This window comes from Bison bison, unplaced genomic scaffold (genome assembly GCF_000754665.1).
Source record: "Bison bison bison isolate TAMUID 2011002044 unplaced genomic scaffold, Bison_UMD1.0 scf7180017864180, whole genome shotgun sequence".
Lineage (NCBI taxonomy): Eukaryota > Metazoa > Chordata > Mammalia > Artiodactyla > Bovidae > Bison > Bison bison.
This window is the reverse complement of record NW_011494752.1, coordinates 11955144-11970035: the sequence shown is the minus strand read 5'-3', so window position 1 is coordinate 11970035 and position 14892 is coordinate 11955144. Positions and strand designations below refer to the sequence as shown.

The window sequence follows — 14892 nt, the reverse complement described above, 5'->3', positions numbered from 1 at the left end:
GGGACATGATACCCTCACCCTGAGCACGTTATAGCCCCGCTCTGGCCCTCCTATCTGCATATGTAATGAGATTGGGGCTTTCTCCTCCTCCTCTTCCACCCCATTCTCCACCTCCTCTCTCCCTAATTTAAAAGATAGACCTTTTAACCTTTAGATCTTAACTTTTTTTATAGACATCCTGAAAACTGATACAGACATTAGAAAGCACTCCGTTAAAAAAAGAATCCTATGAGACGTTGGCAACCATTGTTTTTATTGCTGTGTCAGTGGTCTCCTGGGACCTCATCTTTAGTTTCTTATGCAGGCAATTTAAAATTCATGATTCCACTTTCCTGTGATCTGATCAACCAATCAATATTTATCTATGGTATTTATTACTAAGCAAAGTATAAAAGAGTGAGATGGGGGCTTATGAGCTTATGGAGCAGATAAGTGTAGTGTCTGTCAAATAAGCCTGATTTATTCAAAACAGGTTTTTTAGACCCTGTTTTAAATGCCAGGTATTTTCATGTATAATACCAATGAAAAATGAGGTCTTTTTAGTCCCTGAGGGAAAGTTTTATGGAGGGAGGTGAATGGGGCCTTTTCTTTCCCCATTTTTTAAAAAATTTTTATTTTGTATTGGGGTATAGCCAATTAACAATGCTGTGATAGTTTCAGATGAACATCAAAGAGACTCAACCGTACATACAAATGTATCCATTGTCCCCCAAACACCCCTCACATCCAGGACTGCCACATAACATTGAGTTGAGTTCCATGTGCTATACAGTAGGTCCTTGTTGATTACCCAGTTTAAATATAGCAATGTGTACATGTCCATCCCAGTTCCCGAACTGTCCCTTCCTCCTATCCTTCCCCTGGCAACCATCAGTTCCGTAAGTTTGTTCTCTAAGTTTGTGAATCTGGTTCTGTTTTGTAAGGAAGCTCATTTGTATCATTTCTTTTTAGATTTCACATATAAGGGATGTCATACAATATTTCTCCTTCTGTCTTACTTCATTTAGTATGATAGCCTCTAGGTCCATTCATGTTGCTGCAAATGGCAAAATTTTCATTCATTTTTATGGCTGAGCAGTATTCCATTTTATAGACTTACCATATCTTTTTAAATCCATTCATCTGCTGATGGACAGGTTGCTTCCATGTCCTGGTGATTGTAAATAATGCTGCTGTGGACATGGGGGTACGTGTATCTTTTCAAATTAGTGTTTTTGTTTTTCCAAAATATATCCTAAATACACAAGGACGGGACCTCGAAGTGCCCAAGGTTCGTTTAATCAAGTACGTGCTGAACCAGAACACCGGGTCACCCTGCCCTAGGTGCTGAGACCACAGCCAGGGATGAGGCCCAGGTCCTGCTGTCCCAGTGTTGACACATGGTGATGGGAAGGAGGCCCCTGGGAGATCGTGGAGGAAGGGGGTGGGGAGATTGCCGGCCGTCGGTCTCGCTGTTGTGCCCTCAGGGTGCAGGCTGTCTGCTGACCCCTGTCCTGTTGGCAGGGCCTCTTCCGAGTAGCCCCGTCTGCCTCCAAGCTGAAGAAGCTCAAGGCGGCCCTGGATTGCTGTGTGGTGGATGTACAGGAGTGCTCGGCGGACCCCCACGCTATCGCAGGTAGGCCTCGCAGCTGGAGGGGCTCCGGGGGAAGGGATGGGCGTGGAGGATGTACAGCCACGTGTCAGGGACACTTGAGCCCCTGGCTCCCCACCGTGCTCCGGGCATGTCCACTCAGGGCCCCACTTTAGGCCTGGTTGCTTGTGCCCTTGAAGGAAGGAGGAGGTGGTGGTGGTAACACGAGAGGGGAGGCCCTCACAGCCACACCAGAGCCTTGGATCCAGGCGTGTGGCCCCCACCATGTGACCTGGTCACGAGGGTCGGGGAACCTTCCCCAAACGTGCCCCCCATGGTGACGCTGGCTGGTAGCACGTGTCTGCCACGTCCCGGCAGCTCACAGCCTGTACGGTGTTCACGTCCAGGAGCTCTCAAGTCTTACCTCCGGGAGCTACCAGAACCTCTGATGACCTTTGAACTCTACGACGAGTGGATTCAGGCTTCCAAGTGAGTATGGCAGGTCTCTGTGTGTCCTGTGGGTGTGGTTTATGTGGAGCCTTAATTGAAACTGCAAGTGTGCCGCCTGGGATCCAGCGAGTCTGTAACTTGGTGTGTGTCGTGGGGAGAGGCTTGTACATGTGCCTGGAGAGCCAGGTCCCAGGGTGCGGATCGCAGGCTGGAGCCACCAGAGTGGCCCAGAGCCCCAGCTGGGCCTTCAAGAGGACTCAGGGAGGCTCCGGGCTCCCGTCGCCACTCAGATGACCCCCCACCCCTTCACGCTGGCCATTCCCTGCCACGCGACAGGTTTTGGTTCCCCAAAACCTCTACCTCATAGGTTCCTTCTGACTCTCTGGGTCCCACTCTGAAGGTCACCTCAGAGAGGCCTCCTTCCTGACAACTGGTGCCCAGCAGCTGGCAGTCAGGGTCTGCCTCATCCCCTGGATTCTCTGCAGGGACTGATCAAATTCAAGGCTGTGTTGGTGTGGCTGGTTGGATTGTGAGCTGATGGGGAGCAGGGAGGGATGACCGTCTCTTCTGACTGCCTCCCACTCCCTAACCCCTGCGACACTGCCTGATACACCAGAGACCCTCAGTATGTGAGTGTCGATTTTTTTTTTTTTGCTGTGCTCAGCTTGTGGGCCCTTAGTTCCCTGAATACGGATCAACCTGTGCCCCCTGTATTGAGAGTGTGTAGTCTTAACCACTGGACCACTAGGAAAGTCCCATATGGATGTTGATTTTTTACTGAAGGAAAGACCTTGGCAGCATCTGCCCTTTGACCTTAAAGAGGATTGATGAGCAGAAAAGGGAGTTTTTCTCGCCTTGGTCAGGATGGAAGCAGGGACTTCTGGGGGCCCTGCGATGGCCATTCCCTACCTTGGGTCTTGAGTCAGGGGGTCAGAGCTGAGCCTCCCGGTGGTGTTTGCTTTTCAGTTTTTCTTGTTAAAAGGTTCTTTGAGCGTAAGGTCTTCCAACCCTGTAAACCTTGATGTAGGTTTTCATAAAAATGTATATTTAAAAATGTAGGCCTAACAAAAATAAATTATATATATATAGATCTTTCAGTAATCTCTTTTAATCCTTAGAAGATCTAGCAATAAAGAAACCCTTTGAGCAAGTCTCTCTGTAGAATGGAGAATCCTTTGGTTGTGGAAACTATCCATCTCTGAGTTGTGTCTTCAAGGGTCAGATATCCTTATGTCAATATGAGTTCATGTCGTTTACTTGTTCAGAAGGTGTTTATCGAGCATCTGTTATATTCCACATGCCGAGAAGCTTAATGTGCATCAAACTGTCTGTGGGACTGGCCAGTTGGCTGCCATGGTGGTGTGAGGGTGGAGTTGACCTGTTTCTGGTGTCCTGTTCTGTGCCTGATCTAACCTCCTGATGACATCACAGCCCTGCCCACTCAGGTGCAGGCGTCTGTCCTCTGCCCTCACCTGCTGCCCCGGTACACATTGACCGGGGCCATGTGATGTGTGCAGGGGAAGTTTTGTTAAAACAGCACAGGCAAGACCGAAAGATTATCGAGGGGGAAATAGTAAGAACCAAAGATATGAATGATAATAGTTTACTGATATGGTCACTGACAATGGTTGGTTTCTTTTTCTCAAATATTTCGATGGCTGTGAGTCTGAGTGCCGGTAAGACTTCATTGATCCGTACTCAGTCACTGGCTTTTCCTGTTAATTTTCCAGCATCCAGGACCAGGACAAGAGGCTCCAGGCACTGTGGAATGCGTGTGAGAAGTTGCCCAAAGCCAATCATAACAACATCCGGTGAGTGGACGATAGAGACGCCGGGTTAAGGTTATTTAAGCCTCACACACACGTTTCTGGGCCAAAAGGCGTAGTCACTGGCAAGCTTGGCGTTACACAGTGTCCAAAGTATATTTAACATGCAGGGTCTCTTTTCAACTTCAAGCAATCCTGGGAGGTTGTGAATTACCATCCTGCAGATGAGGAAGCAGACTGTATGGGGCTGTGAGATGCTGCAGGCCACCTGACCAGCTGCTGGCTGGTGCAGTTCTTTGGTTTGCAAGGAGCAAGGATGAATGCAGGCTGCTTTCAGATACTGGGGTTTATTGTAAAGATAGGTACCTGTGGATCCCAGGGGCGATGCTGACCAGACCCTGGGCTGGATTTGACAGTTGTGTCCTGGAGCCAGGCTTCAGGAAGAAGAGGCTGGAGAATGTTCTCTGGTTTCCACTTGTCACCAGAAATTTTCCATGTTTCTGTCTCTTACTTTTCTCACCCTCACCCGGGTTTCACTTCCCACTGCTCTGCACATCTTTTCCCTCCCGGGCTTATACTCTTTTCCACTTTCTGCTTCCTCATCACTTTGCACCAGCATCGCTCCTGGCCCGCCCCTCGTCCTCCTTGGAGCTTACTTAGATGCATATTTTCAGCTTCGGCTCCTACTGCCATCTGCCTGATTATTTCTGTTTTCCTGTTAAAAATCCCAGGAGTGACTTCTCATGGCGGATCCTCAGACAAACATAGGATTCCTGTATGACCCAGCAATTCCACTTCCGGGTGTATTTCCAAAAGATCTGAAAGTAGGGACTTGACTTTGTACACCTACGCTCATGCCAGCATTATTCACAATAATCAAGAGGTGGAAACAGCCCACGTGTCCAGCAATGGATAAATATAGGTGAACAAAAAGTACATACAGTGCAGTATTCAGCCTCAAATAGAAGAGACATTCTCATTTTTGCTACAATATGGATGAACCTTGAAGGCTGTATGCTAAATGGGAAAGAAGCCAAACACAAAAGGGGAAATTCTGAACAATTCCACTAAAAAGCAGTACATACAGTGGTCAATGCATAAAGATGGAGAGTAGAATGGTGGTTGCCAGAATGTAGAATGGTGGCTAGGGTAAGGGGGAGGGGTCAGGAGCAGCAGGTGGGCTGTCATTTCATGGGTGTCAAGTTTTAGTTTGGGGTGTTGAAAAATTCTGGGGATGGATGGTGGTGATAGTTGCATCACAATGGAAAGTAATGCTAGTGAACTGCACACTGTAAAATGTTTAAAGTGCTAAATATATACAGAATTGAAAGAGAGCATCCCATGAGCAAGAATCAGATCAAGAGCAAGAATGACTCTCAACTGATGCTAGGCCACTGGCTAGACTGTGGACTGACCATGCTCAGCTCAGGCCCCATGTCTTGGTCCAGGCATGTGTGGCCTCTTGGAGGGTGTGATGCGGCAGGATGTGGGTGGAGGTGGCCCATCAGCAGCTTAGGGTTTTTGTGCTCTGTGGACAACAGTTGCTGAAGGAGCCGCTTCACTGTGGTCCAGGCAGCATGGGGCTGGACCCACTGTCTGTATAACCAAGAGCCCGGGAAGAGATGGGCTCTGGGGTCTGGGGCCTGTGCAGGACCAGGTAGGTTTGGTATGGTTTGGGAGAGCTCTTTTTGTGCTTCATTTGTGCACAGCTACTCACTCACTGATTTTTTTTTTTTTTTTAAATAATAGCTTTATTGGCATAACCATTCATATGCCAGTGTCCCCTTTTAAAAGTGTGCAATTAAGTGGGTCTTTGTAAATCTGCAGAGTTGTGCAGCTATGACCACTGTGTAATTTGAAAACATTTTCATCACCACACAAAGAAATACTGTTCCCATCAGCAGTCACTCCCCATTTCTGCTTACCCAGCCCCTGGCAAACTCTCACCTATGTTCTGTCTCTGTCGACTTGCCTGCACTGGGCCTTTCATACAGATGGAGTCATTCACCCCGGGGTCTCTGTGTCTGGCTTTTCCCCATGGGCATCACGTTTCCGAGGTTCATCCACGCAGTAGCGTGTGTCAGTATTTCATTGCTTTTGAGGGCTGAGTACTACTCCACTATATGAATGGGACTACGTTTTATTCATCTGTTCATCCCTTGACGGATATTTGGTGGTCTGTCCTTTTCAGCTATGATGAATAATGCTGCTGGGAACATTTGTGTCCACGTTTTTGTGTGGATGTATTTCTCTAGGAGTGGAATTGCTGGGCCACATGCTAAGTCTAGGTCTAACGTTTTCTTCATTGGCTCTCATAGCCCCACTGAGACACTGCTCCTAGCATGAGAACGTCCCCACTAGTGACACCTACACACCACTTCTCACCTCTGCACACAGGGAAGACAGGAGGTGACAGAGGTTTGAAAAGAAGGAGGGAATTTCTGGCATTACGCACTGAGTCAAAAGGAAAGATGGAGAATTTTTTTCTGGCCACAGTTTGTTGAAGCAGACATTGACAACTAGCCCAGGAAGAGCTCTGTCTGTTTTTGGAGCATTCTTGTGTCCTGACACATGACACATCTTGATTATATTGTAGGATGTATGAGTCTTCTAATCAGCAAGAGATGTTTCCAGCTGGTGTTAGGGGATCATGGCTGGTATCAAGCCCTCATAAAACCTGGCCTTTCTCACTTCCTTTCAGATACTTGATCAAGTTTTTATCCAAGCTCTCAGAATACCAAGATGTCAACAAGATGACACCCAGTAACATGGCCATTGTTTTAGGACCCAACCTGCTGTGGCCACAAGCAGAAGGGTGAGTCCAGGGAAGAAGGGGTATGTAGGTCACACGGCGGGGCTGTGGGGGCCTGGGTGGGATGGTCAGGGCCCCAGATAACCACTAGCCTAATTTATGTGTCAGGTCATATGCCTATCTTGAGCTGGTCCTTCTTTAGACTCAGGAGGAGGCCCAGAATTCTTCAGATAGTTCCTGTTGATAGTCTCAGAGCCAGGCCTGTAGCCAAGGTCTTTTCTGAGCTCATCTGGGTCAGCATCAAGTCTGGCAAGCTCCTCTAGGCCCCGGGGCCCTCTGTGGAGAGCACGTCCCAGCATTGGGATACAGAAGGACAGAGTGCTGTCTTGACAAAGAGAACAGAGCTGGGAAAGGATGAGTCTGATGGTTGTGAGAATCAGTCCTTAGACTTGGTGATTTCGTGTGTGTTATTCACTCATCTCCTGTAGGGAGGACTTCTGGGGATGTCTCCATTCTGTAGACGTGGGGAGAGGTTCAGAAAGGTGAAGTGGCCTCCCCAAGAGGACACACGCTCTCAGACCCAGGTGTGCAGGCTTCTGGTCCAGGGCTCCCTCCCTGCCTCGGCTGCTCACCTCCCCTGCCCTCCTCTGCCCTGTGCCCTCAGGAACATCACAGAGATGATGACCACGGTCTCGCTGCAGATCGTCGGGATCATCGAGCCCATCATCCAGCACGCAGACTGGTTCTTCCCCGGGGGTACGTGGCAGCAGCTGATGTGGGAGTAGGCTTCTAGGGGGAACGGGAGGTTGCTGTGAGTTCTGAATCTTTGAAATTGAGTGCCACTGGCCAAAGGGGGGTGTGTGTGTGTGTGTGTGTGTGTGTTGTTTTGTTTTTAAGCCCCCTGTGCATACCACCTTTGGCCAGTGGTAGGAAATCAGGATAAAGAAACAAAGGAGGTAAGAGTTCAAGGTAAAACTCTGTAGGTTCTGTGGCTGAGCTCATGAGCACTGCAGATAAATCGGCTGTAGTCAGGAGGGGATGAGATGAGACTCCATTTGAGAGCCCGCAGTCTTAAGTGAGATCTCTTTCTGTTTCTAATCCTGTAATTTTTTTTTCTCTTTGGTTTTCTGAAAAAACATCTCATCATCATTGTCTACAGATAGTAATATTGCCTGTTATTTTCTTTTCTTGACTAATTCCATTGGCTAGCACTTCAACAATATCAGATAACACTGTTGAGAGTGGACTTTGACCTCTTTCCTGATTTGATTTAGACCGCTCTGGCATTTATTTCAGTCTTAAATGTGAGGATTGAGATAGATGATTCTGTCCTTTTTTTTTTTTCGTAAAGAAAATACCCATCTGTCCCTGTTTGACTGAATTTGTTTTGTGAATCACAGATGAAAAAGTGCTTTATTAAGTCCCTCTTCTATTACATGCTAGGTGAGCACCATGAAATATAATAAGATGAGTTAATATCAACAGATGATCTAACATTGAACCATGGGATGAGATTTTCAGGGGTGACATATAAAAGAGTGGCCGTTTCTCTGCTGGTTTCCCTCCTGCCCAGGAATGGCTTGGCCAACCACAGACCACGTGTATCTATTCTGTCTTGCCCACAGAGATAGAGTTCAACATCACGGGCAATTACGGGAGTCCAGTGCACGTGAACCACAACGCCAACTACAGCTCGATGCCCTCCCCGGACATGGACCCCGCTGACCGGCGCCAGCCCGAGCAGGCCCGCCGGCCCCTCAGTGTGGCCACGGATAACATGATGCTGGAGTTTTACAAAAAGGATGGGTATGAGCTCGCGGCCCTGTCTCAGCTTTGGGGGAGGGAGAGGTTGACTGAGATGAATGACAGGAAAGCTGCACTTACCCAGCAGCAGTCTAAGTGGCCCTGTCACCTCATTCTTGACGCCAGCAAATGCTTTGGAATTTGTCTTTTAAACGTGGTTTTTAAGCAATTTGGTTCCTGTGTGAGGCGTCTCTAGCTGCGGGGATACCCTGGAGGGTCAGTTGTGGTTCTTCGCTCCCAGATGTCTCTGCATCAGAGCTGGACTCCCCATCTTCTCGGCCACACCTCGTCTGACTCCCAGTCCCCTCTGAAAAGCCATCCAGATGACCTCTATGGGAAAGTTGTCACTGTGGCACCTCAGGGCATTCAGTGTCCACTGGCCCCTATAGTATGGTCTTCTGAATATAAAGAGCCAGGGTCGTCAGGATTTCTGTGGCTAGAGAGCCATCTCTCTGGGACCCCAGGGTCTGCAGGCAGTTTCACAGGTGCTGCTGGAGCTTAGGGGTATACAGGCTAAAACTACATAAGTCAAGCCACCTCAGCTAGTGCTGTGCGGATTAGTCGAGCTGACGCTGCCAAGTTCTGTCAGAATTGTGGATTTGTGGCCTGGATTGATAAGCTACTAAATTTTGAGGGTAGTTTGTTATGCAACAAAAGAGAATCAGAACAAGCTTTTAAAAAAAAGAGAGAAGAAAAAGGACACTGGGGGCTTCTCTGGTAGTCAAGTTAGGTTGTCAGTTTAGGTTAGGACTCAGAGCTTCCATGCGGGGGGTGCAGGTTCAATCCCTGGTCAGGGAACTGAGATCCCACATGCCATGCAGTGTGCCAAAAAAAGAAAAAGGACACTGAGGTCGCGCACCCCATGCGGCTCTGTGTAGCTGCTCTTTCCAGTCCTACTTGATGTGCCTGTAGCAATATCACTTCTGAGCCTCAGAGGGCCTCACCAGGCCAGCTGACAGCAACACCTGAATCCATGAGTATGTCCACACAGAGACCTTAGCCTGGAGGTACTGTAATTTGGAATGTTGTTGTTGTTAAGTTGCTAAGGCATATCCGACTCTTTGCGACCCTGTGGACAATAGCCCACGAGGCTCCTCTGTGCTTGGAATTTCCCAGACAAGAATACTGGAATGGGTTGCCATTTCCTCCTCCAGGGGATCTTCCTGACCCAGGGATGGAACCCATGTCTCCTGCACTGGCAGGCAGATTCTGTACCCCTGAGCCACCAGGGAAGCCTGTGATTTGGAATAAGCACGTGTAAGAAGAAGTTCAGGAGCGACCTGAGGTGCTCTATGGAGCACAGGTTCCATGATGCTTCGTTATGTTGGGGCAGCGGGGAGGAGATAGACACCCGGGTCTCATGAGTTTCTGAGACACATGATTCAACACATTGAAGCCACTTTCCTGAATGTATGAGTTTGTGGGGTCTTTTACATGCTGTGATCTGTCACGTATCTTCACAGCGGGCTGTGGCATCCTTTCCCAAGTTTATTACATCAAAAAGCCTGTTGTCACGAGATAGAACTCGTGTTCCAAGGAGCTTGTTTTTGTGATTGTGGATACTGGGGTCCTCTGAAGACCAAGTAGAAAGATGGAGAACCCCAAATGCAGCTACTCTGAACAGGGTTGTGGGGTGGTGAGGGGGTGCAGGAATTTTTCTTCAGACAGAACTTAAGGTTCTGGGTACCATGGAAACTTTGACTCATATTTGAGGCTTGGATTGTCAGCTCAGCCTTCAAGAGGTGTGTTCTTGGCCCAGGCCCCACCTCTGCTTCCACATTTCCTGGATTCACACATTTGTGGGTGCTGAGACCAGATCTGTGAAATGTTGCCTGGTGCCTCCGGCTGTTATTTGTCCTGGGGAGGTGAAGAAACTTTGTTACGCATTTAGGAGAGGAATGATCCCTAGAGGAGCTAGAAATACTTGATTCTGGCCTTCCTGGGGGAGTGTGGGCAAGGCTGAGCCAGGATCTTTAGGATCCTTCTTACTCATCTCTCATGTTGGCACCTACCATGCCACTGCTGCCCAGCCTCCAAGTTCATCTTAAATGGTCCAGGAACTCCCAAAGCTCCTGTGGATTTTGGGGAAGATACTAGGCTTTCTTGCTTCCTTTCTCTCAGCAAGTATTTGCCAAATGTAACTGATCTTCAGAACAAAAATCAAAACCTTCCAGATCAGTATAGACTTCTTGTTGTTCAGTTGCTCAGTCATGTCCGACTCTTTGTGACCCCATGGACTGCAGCACACCAGGCCTCCCTATCCTTCACCATCTCCCGGAGTTTGCTCAAACTCATGTTCATTGAGTCGGTGATGCCATCCAGCCATCTCATTCTCTGTCCCACCTTGTCCTCCTGCCTTCAATCTTTCCTAGCATTAGGGTCTTTTCCAATGATTCCAAATGTAACCAATCTCTAGATGAAAAATCAAAGCCTATCCGACCTCTGTATACTTAAATACCTCAAATCCATATACCGTAATACTGTAAGTCACTTCAGTCGTGTCCGACTCTGTGTGACCCCATAGACGGCAAATCCATATACTGGCCAACATCTCTGGGTAGACCGTTCCTGACCAGGATTCAAAAACAGCATGACGGGGACTTCCCTGGTGGTCCAGTGGTCAAGACTCCACATTTCCACTGCAGGGGTCGTGGGTTTGATCCCTTGTTGGGGAACTAAGATCCTGCATGCCACATGATGTGGCCAAAAATAAAAACAGCATGACAGATGTCTATCCTGCTCCTGCTGCTGCTAAGTCGCTTCAGTCGTGTCCGACTCTGTGCAACCCCAGAGACGGCAGCCCACCAGGCTCCCCCATCCCTGGGATTCTCCAGGCAAGAACACTGGAGTGGGTTGCCATTTCCTTCTCCAATGCATGAAAGTGAAAAGTGAAAGTGAAGTCGCTGAGTCGTGTCTGACTCTTAGCAACCCCATGGACTGCAGCCTACCAGGCTCCTACACCCATGGGATTTTCCAGGCAAGAGTACTGGAGTGGGGTGCCATTGCCCTCTCTGGATATCTATCCTACAGAGGTCAAAAAGAAATATAGCTGCTAACCCCTGACAGCTCATGACTTGGAACGGTCCAGAGCAAACTTCTGTTCTCAGTGATAAATGTATTCTTTCTGTAGACACCTATTCGTATGCTGAAATCTCTAACTTTCAGATTTTTTTTTCCTGGGGCAGGCCTTTGTCTCCTAATTTTTAAGGTCCTGCATCTTATCTTTTCCCTGTGTGGCCTGCCAGGTTATAGTGTGAAGTGCTAGTCACTTAGTTATGTCCAACTCTTTGTGACCCCATGGACTGTAGCCTGCCAGGCTCCTCTGTCCTTGGGATTCTCCAGGCAAGAATACTGGAGTGGGTAGCCATTCCCTTCTCCAGGGGATCTTCCTGACCCAGGGGTCAAACTTGGGTTTCCTGCATTGGCAGGCACACTCTCAAGCTTCTGATTCACCAGAAAAGCCTAGCTTAGGATAAGCTACTCTGCAATACGAGGTCCCAGTAGGCTAGGAGGAGTGAAGCAGGGAAGAGTAGCTGTCAGTGGAGCTACCTTGCCAGCCATTCTGCCCCATATGAATCCCAAGGGGGAGCAGATGAGGACTCTGAACGGGTCCCCTCCTGGACTCTTGCCACATCATCCTGCTTTCTGCTAATTGCTCTCCAAACCTTTTGCTTCTTGGGTGTTCTTTGTGGCCTCTGGCTTCTCGCCTCTGCCTTGATTCAATTATAAAGGGATCCGAAAACCAAGTTCTTCTCATTCTCACTGGAAGCAGTGGCTGTGGGGAATCTTTGATATCCATAAGCGATGTGGGTATCTGTGAAGTTTCTAAGGGAGTTGGTTGTTTTCGATGGATTGAATCTGGTGTTTTTTTAAAACAACACAAAGTTATTTGATTCTTGCGACTATTCTTTGTGTGACAGAACAATGAGCAGAAACTTGTGACCTGCTTCTGTGACCTTCTGGTTGTATTCTTCTACCTCTGAGTAGCTCCCTTGCTCTTGGCAACATGCTAAGCAATTTTATAAATTTTGTCTTTGGGTGGAGTTCTAGCTAGACGTTCAGACACTTCAGCCTGCCAATGTTTCAAGCAAATTTCCATTAGCCTCTGAAGGTAAACATGCTTTGATGCCTCCAAGATTGTCACTCTTGCCATTGTGATTCATTGGTCTATAAAGATTTTTGTTGCCTTTTGAAGACATCTGTGAACCTTTGATGCCTGTTTCCTGGGCACAGGGCATGCTGCCTGCCCCACAACAGTCACTTCAGCTGGGAGAGTTGTGATGGCAGGCGGCTTAGCTGTTTATGAAAGCAGAAGCATACATTCACCTCTTGATTCTTGGTTGCTGACGCTTTGCTGCTGCGATTTAGTGGGTCTCATTGGTCCCCCCTCTGCGTCCTCCCCTTGGTGAACCAGGGGATCACCAGGTAGCCTGATGTCAGGGTCCATGGTGCTGGGAGATGCGGTTGATAGTAGAAGGTGTCCCCCCACCAGCCCTGATCCCAAAGCCCACACCTCCCATCTCAAATGGGGAAGGTCTTTCGAAGTGAAAGAGAGTGTGATAAGAAAGAAAACCCGCGAGTATGAGACCGCCCTCCTTTAGGGCTCTTCTAGGAACCACAGGGAACAGCATCACCAACCATTGCAACAAAGTGGCGTCAGTTCGCTTCCCCAAGTGGAATGTTACGCTTTTTGCTCTCTTTCATCCTGATAAATTTAGAAGCCCAAAGAGCACAGTTTGCTGCTTGCCCCCAGCTTACTTTAAATACCAGGGGATGCCACTGGACCCTGCTGCAGAGTTTTGAGTGGCCTCCGGGGGTGACTGGATCCCCTGTAGAAGGTGCCTGTTTATTGGTGGGGGGTCCTCAGAGCCAAGACGACTTGCAAGCTGGTGGGTAGTGGATCCCAGAGAGAGACCAGCTGCCCCCAAAATGCCTTGGAGAAGAGAACTATTAACACATTATTGACCAGAGAGGTATTAACACCACAAGCGTTAGCTTCTGCAAAAATGTCCCGGTCAGTAATGTGTTAACAGTGACACTAGACGGGCGGTGTGGTGGTGGTGGTGGTGGGTGTCTCCCCTCCGGGGGGTATCCCTCCGCTCTCCCCAGGGGAACGTGTGTCAGAAGGTGTCCCTTTCTGTGTGCATGGCTGTAGCACCATGGTCCTCTGTGCCCCTCATGGAGGCTCCCTCCCCACACATTTTCGTAAAGGACCACATCCCACCTGCTACAACCCATCCCCAACCTTGAAGCTTTGGTTTGAATCTTGCTGCACTTCTGCAAGGTGGGCAGACCGTCACGGTGTGGCAGCTCAGTGCTCCTGGCCAGCGTGGGTGACAGCAAGGGGCAACCCTCTGCTTATCCCCAGTGGAGACGGGGGACTGCCCAGTGTTCTCCCTGCATGAACATCTGTCTCCCTTAACACTGGCAGTTTTAGCTCTTGCCATAGTCAGTGAAGGCTTTGACTACGTATCATGGCACCAGTCACCTCCTAGACCAGAGGAAAGGAGATTGACCACCTTCTAAATCATATAACTTAGAAAAGAGCGGATGGCTGCTTCTGTGGATTTTTTTCCTCCCTTGTGACATGCCCCCAACCCCTACCGCAAGCACCAGTGTCAGCTCTTCAGCTTCTGTCTTTATTCACCAGTGCGCTTGGTAGGATGCTCTTCACCTGTGCAGACAGAAAAGTCACTTTAACTGGAGAGACGGACTAAGCAAACAATTTCAAGGCTCAGTGGAAGCCCCAGGCTTAGCCCCTGACCCTGACAGAGAGCCGCTGTGTGTCTGGAGGCAGGCGCAGTGTTTGCCACACTAATGTCTGTGTGTTTCTGTCCCTGCAGCCTTAGGAAAATCCAAAGGTACAGTATCCTCGGGTAGCCATGAGGCCACGTGCATCCATGGGAATAGCGAGCGGTGCCTTAGCGAGCTCTGCAGGGGTGAATGTGCGTGTCTGGTTGCTTTGGCCGATGTACTCAGAGCTGTGTCCCCCCTTCTTGAAGTGGAATCGGGGGGGCGGGGACTGACCAGAGCATGATCAGCCCCGCCCTGCTCTGTAGACCTTGCAGAGGTTGTAAGCCAGCCAGCGTCCTGGGGCTGGCCCGGGAGTCCTGAGTCGGTCCTGTGCTTCTGGACCCCCAGGTGACAAAAAGAAGGATGGATGTTCAGGTGTCCCTGCTGGTCGGTGCTCTCTTCTAGTCTGATGCTGCCCTCCCCCCTCCCCCGCGTCCACCCTCCACTTGGGAGGAGTGGGTGACCCCCCCCCAGCGAAGCCGCTCTCTGCTCTGAGGGAAGCTTGGGTTCCGGGGAGCTTGTCGGGCACGCCGCGGTCCTAAGGCCAGCGGTGCCCAGGCCGCCCCAGCCTGGAGCTGCAGGATGCTCCGCGGAACACGGCCGCCGCCTCGCTTCCTTGGTCCAAGAGATGCTCGGGGCTGCGCTGCTGGCCGCTTCGTGGGGCGGAGCCCGGCGCCCTGGGCGTGAGGCTAAGCCTGGGTGTCTCTGTGTCCCCGGCCAGCATGGGCGTGAGGGTTATGGACACGTCGTGGGTGGCT

General features: G+C 49.5%; 1 protein-coding gene across 1 annotated transcript in view; it reads left to right on the top strand.

The window, feature by feature from the left end:
- Positions 1-14892, top strand: part of ARHGAP44 (Rho GTPase activating protein 44) — an 89902-nt gene that overhangs the window by 67796 nt on the left and 7214 nt on the right. Inside the window, exons 11-17 of the mRNA XM_010843185.1 lie at positions 1504-1615; positions 1978-2059; positions 3751-3831; positions 6488-6601; positions 7203-7294; positions 8164-8344; positions 14856-14882. Of these exons, the coding sequence (XP_010841487.1) occupies positions 1504-1615; positions 1978-2059; positions 3751-3831; positions 6488-6601; positions 7203-7294; positions 8164-8344; positions 14856-14882 (689 nt within the window). The remainder of the gene's footprint in view (positions 1-1503; positions 1616-1977; positions 2060-3750; positions 3832-6487; positions 6602-7202; positions 7295-8163; positions 8345-14855; positions 14883-14892) is intronic.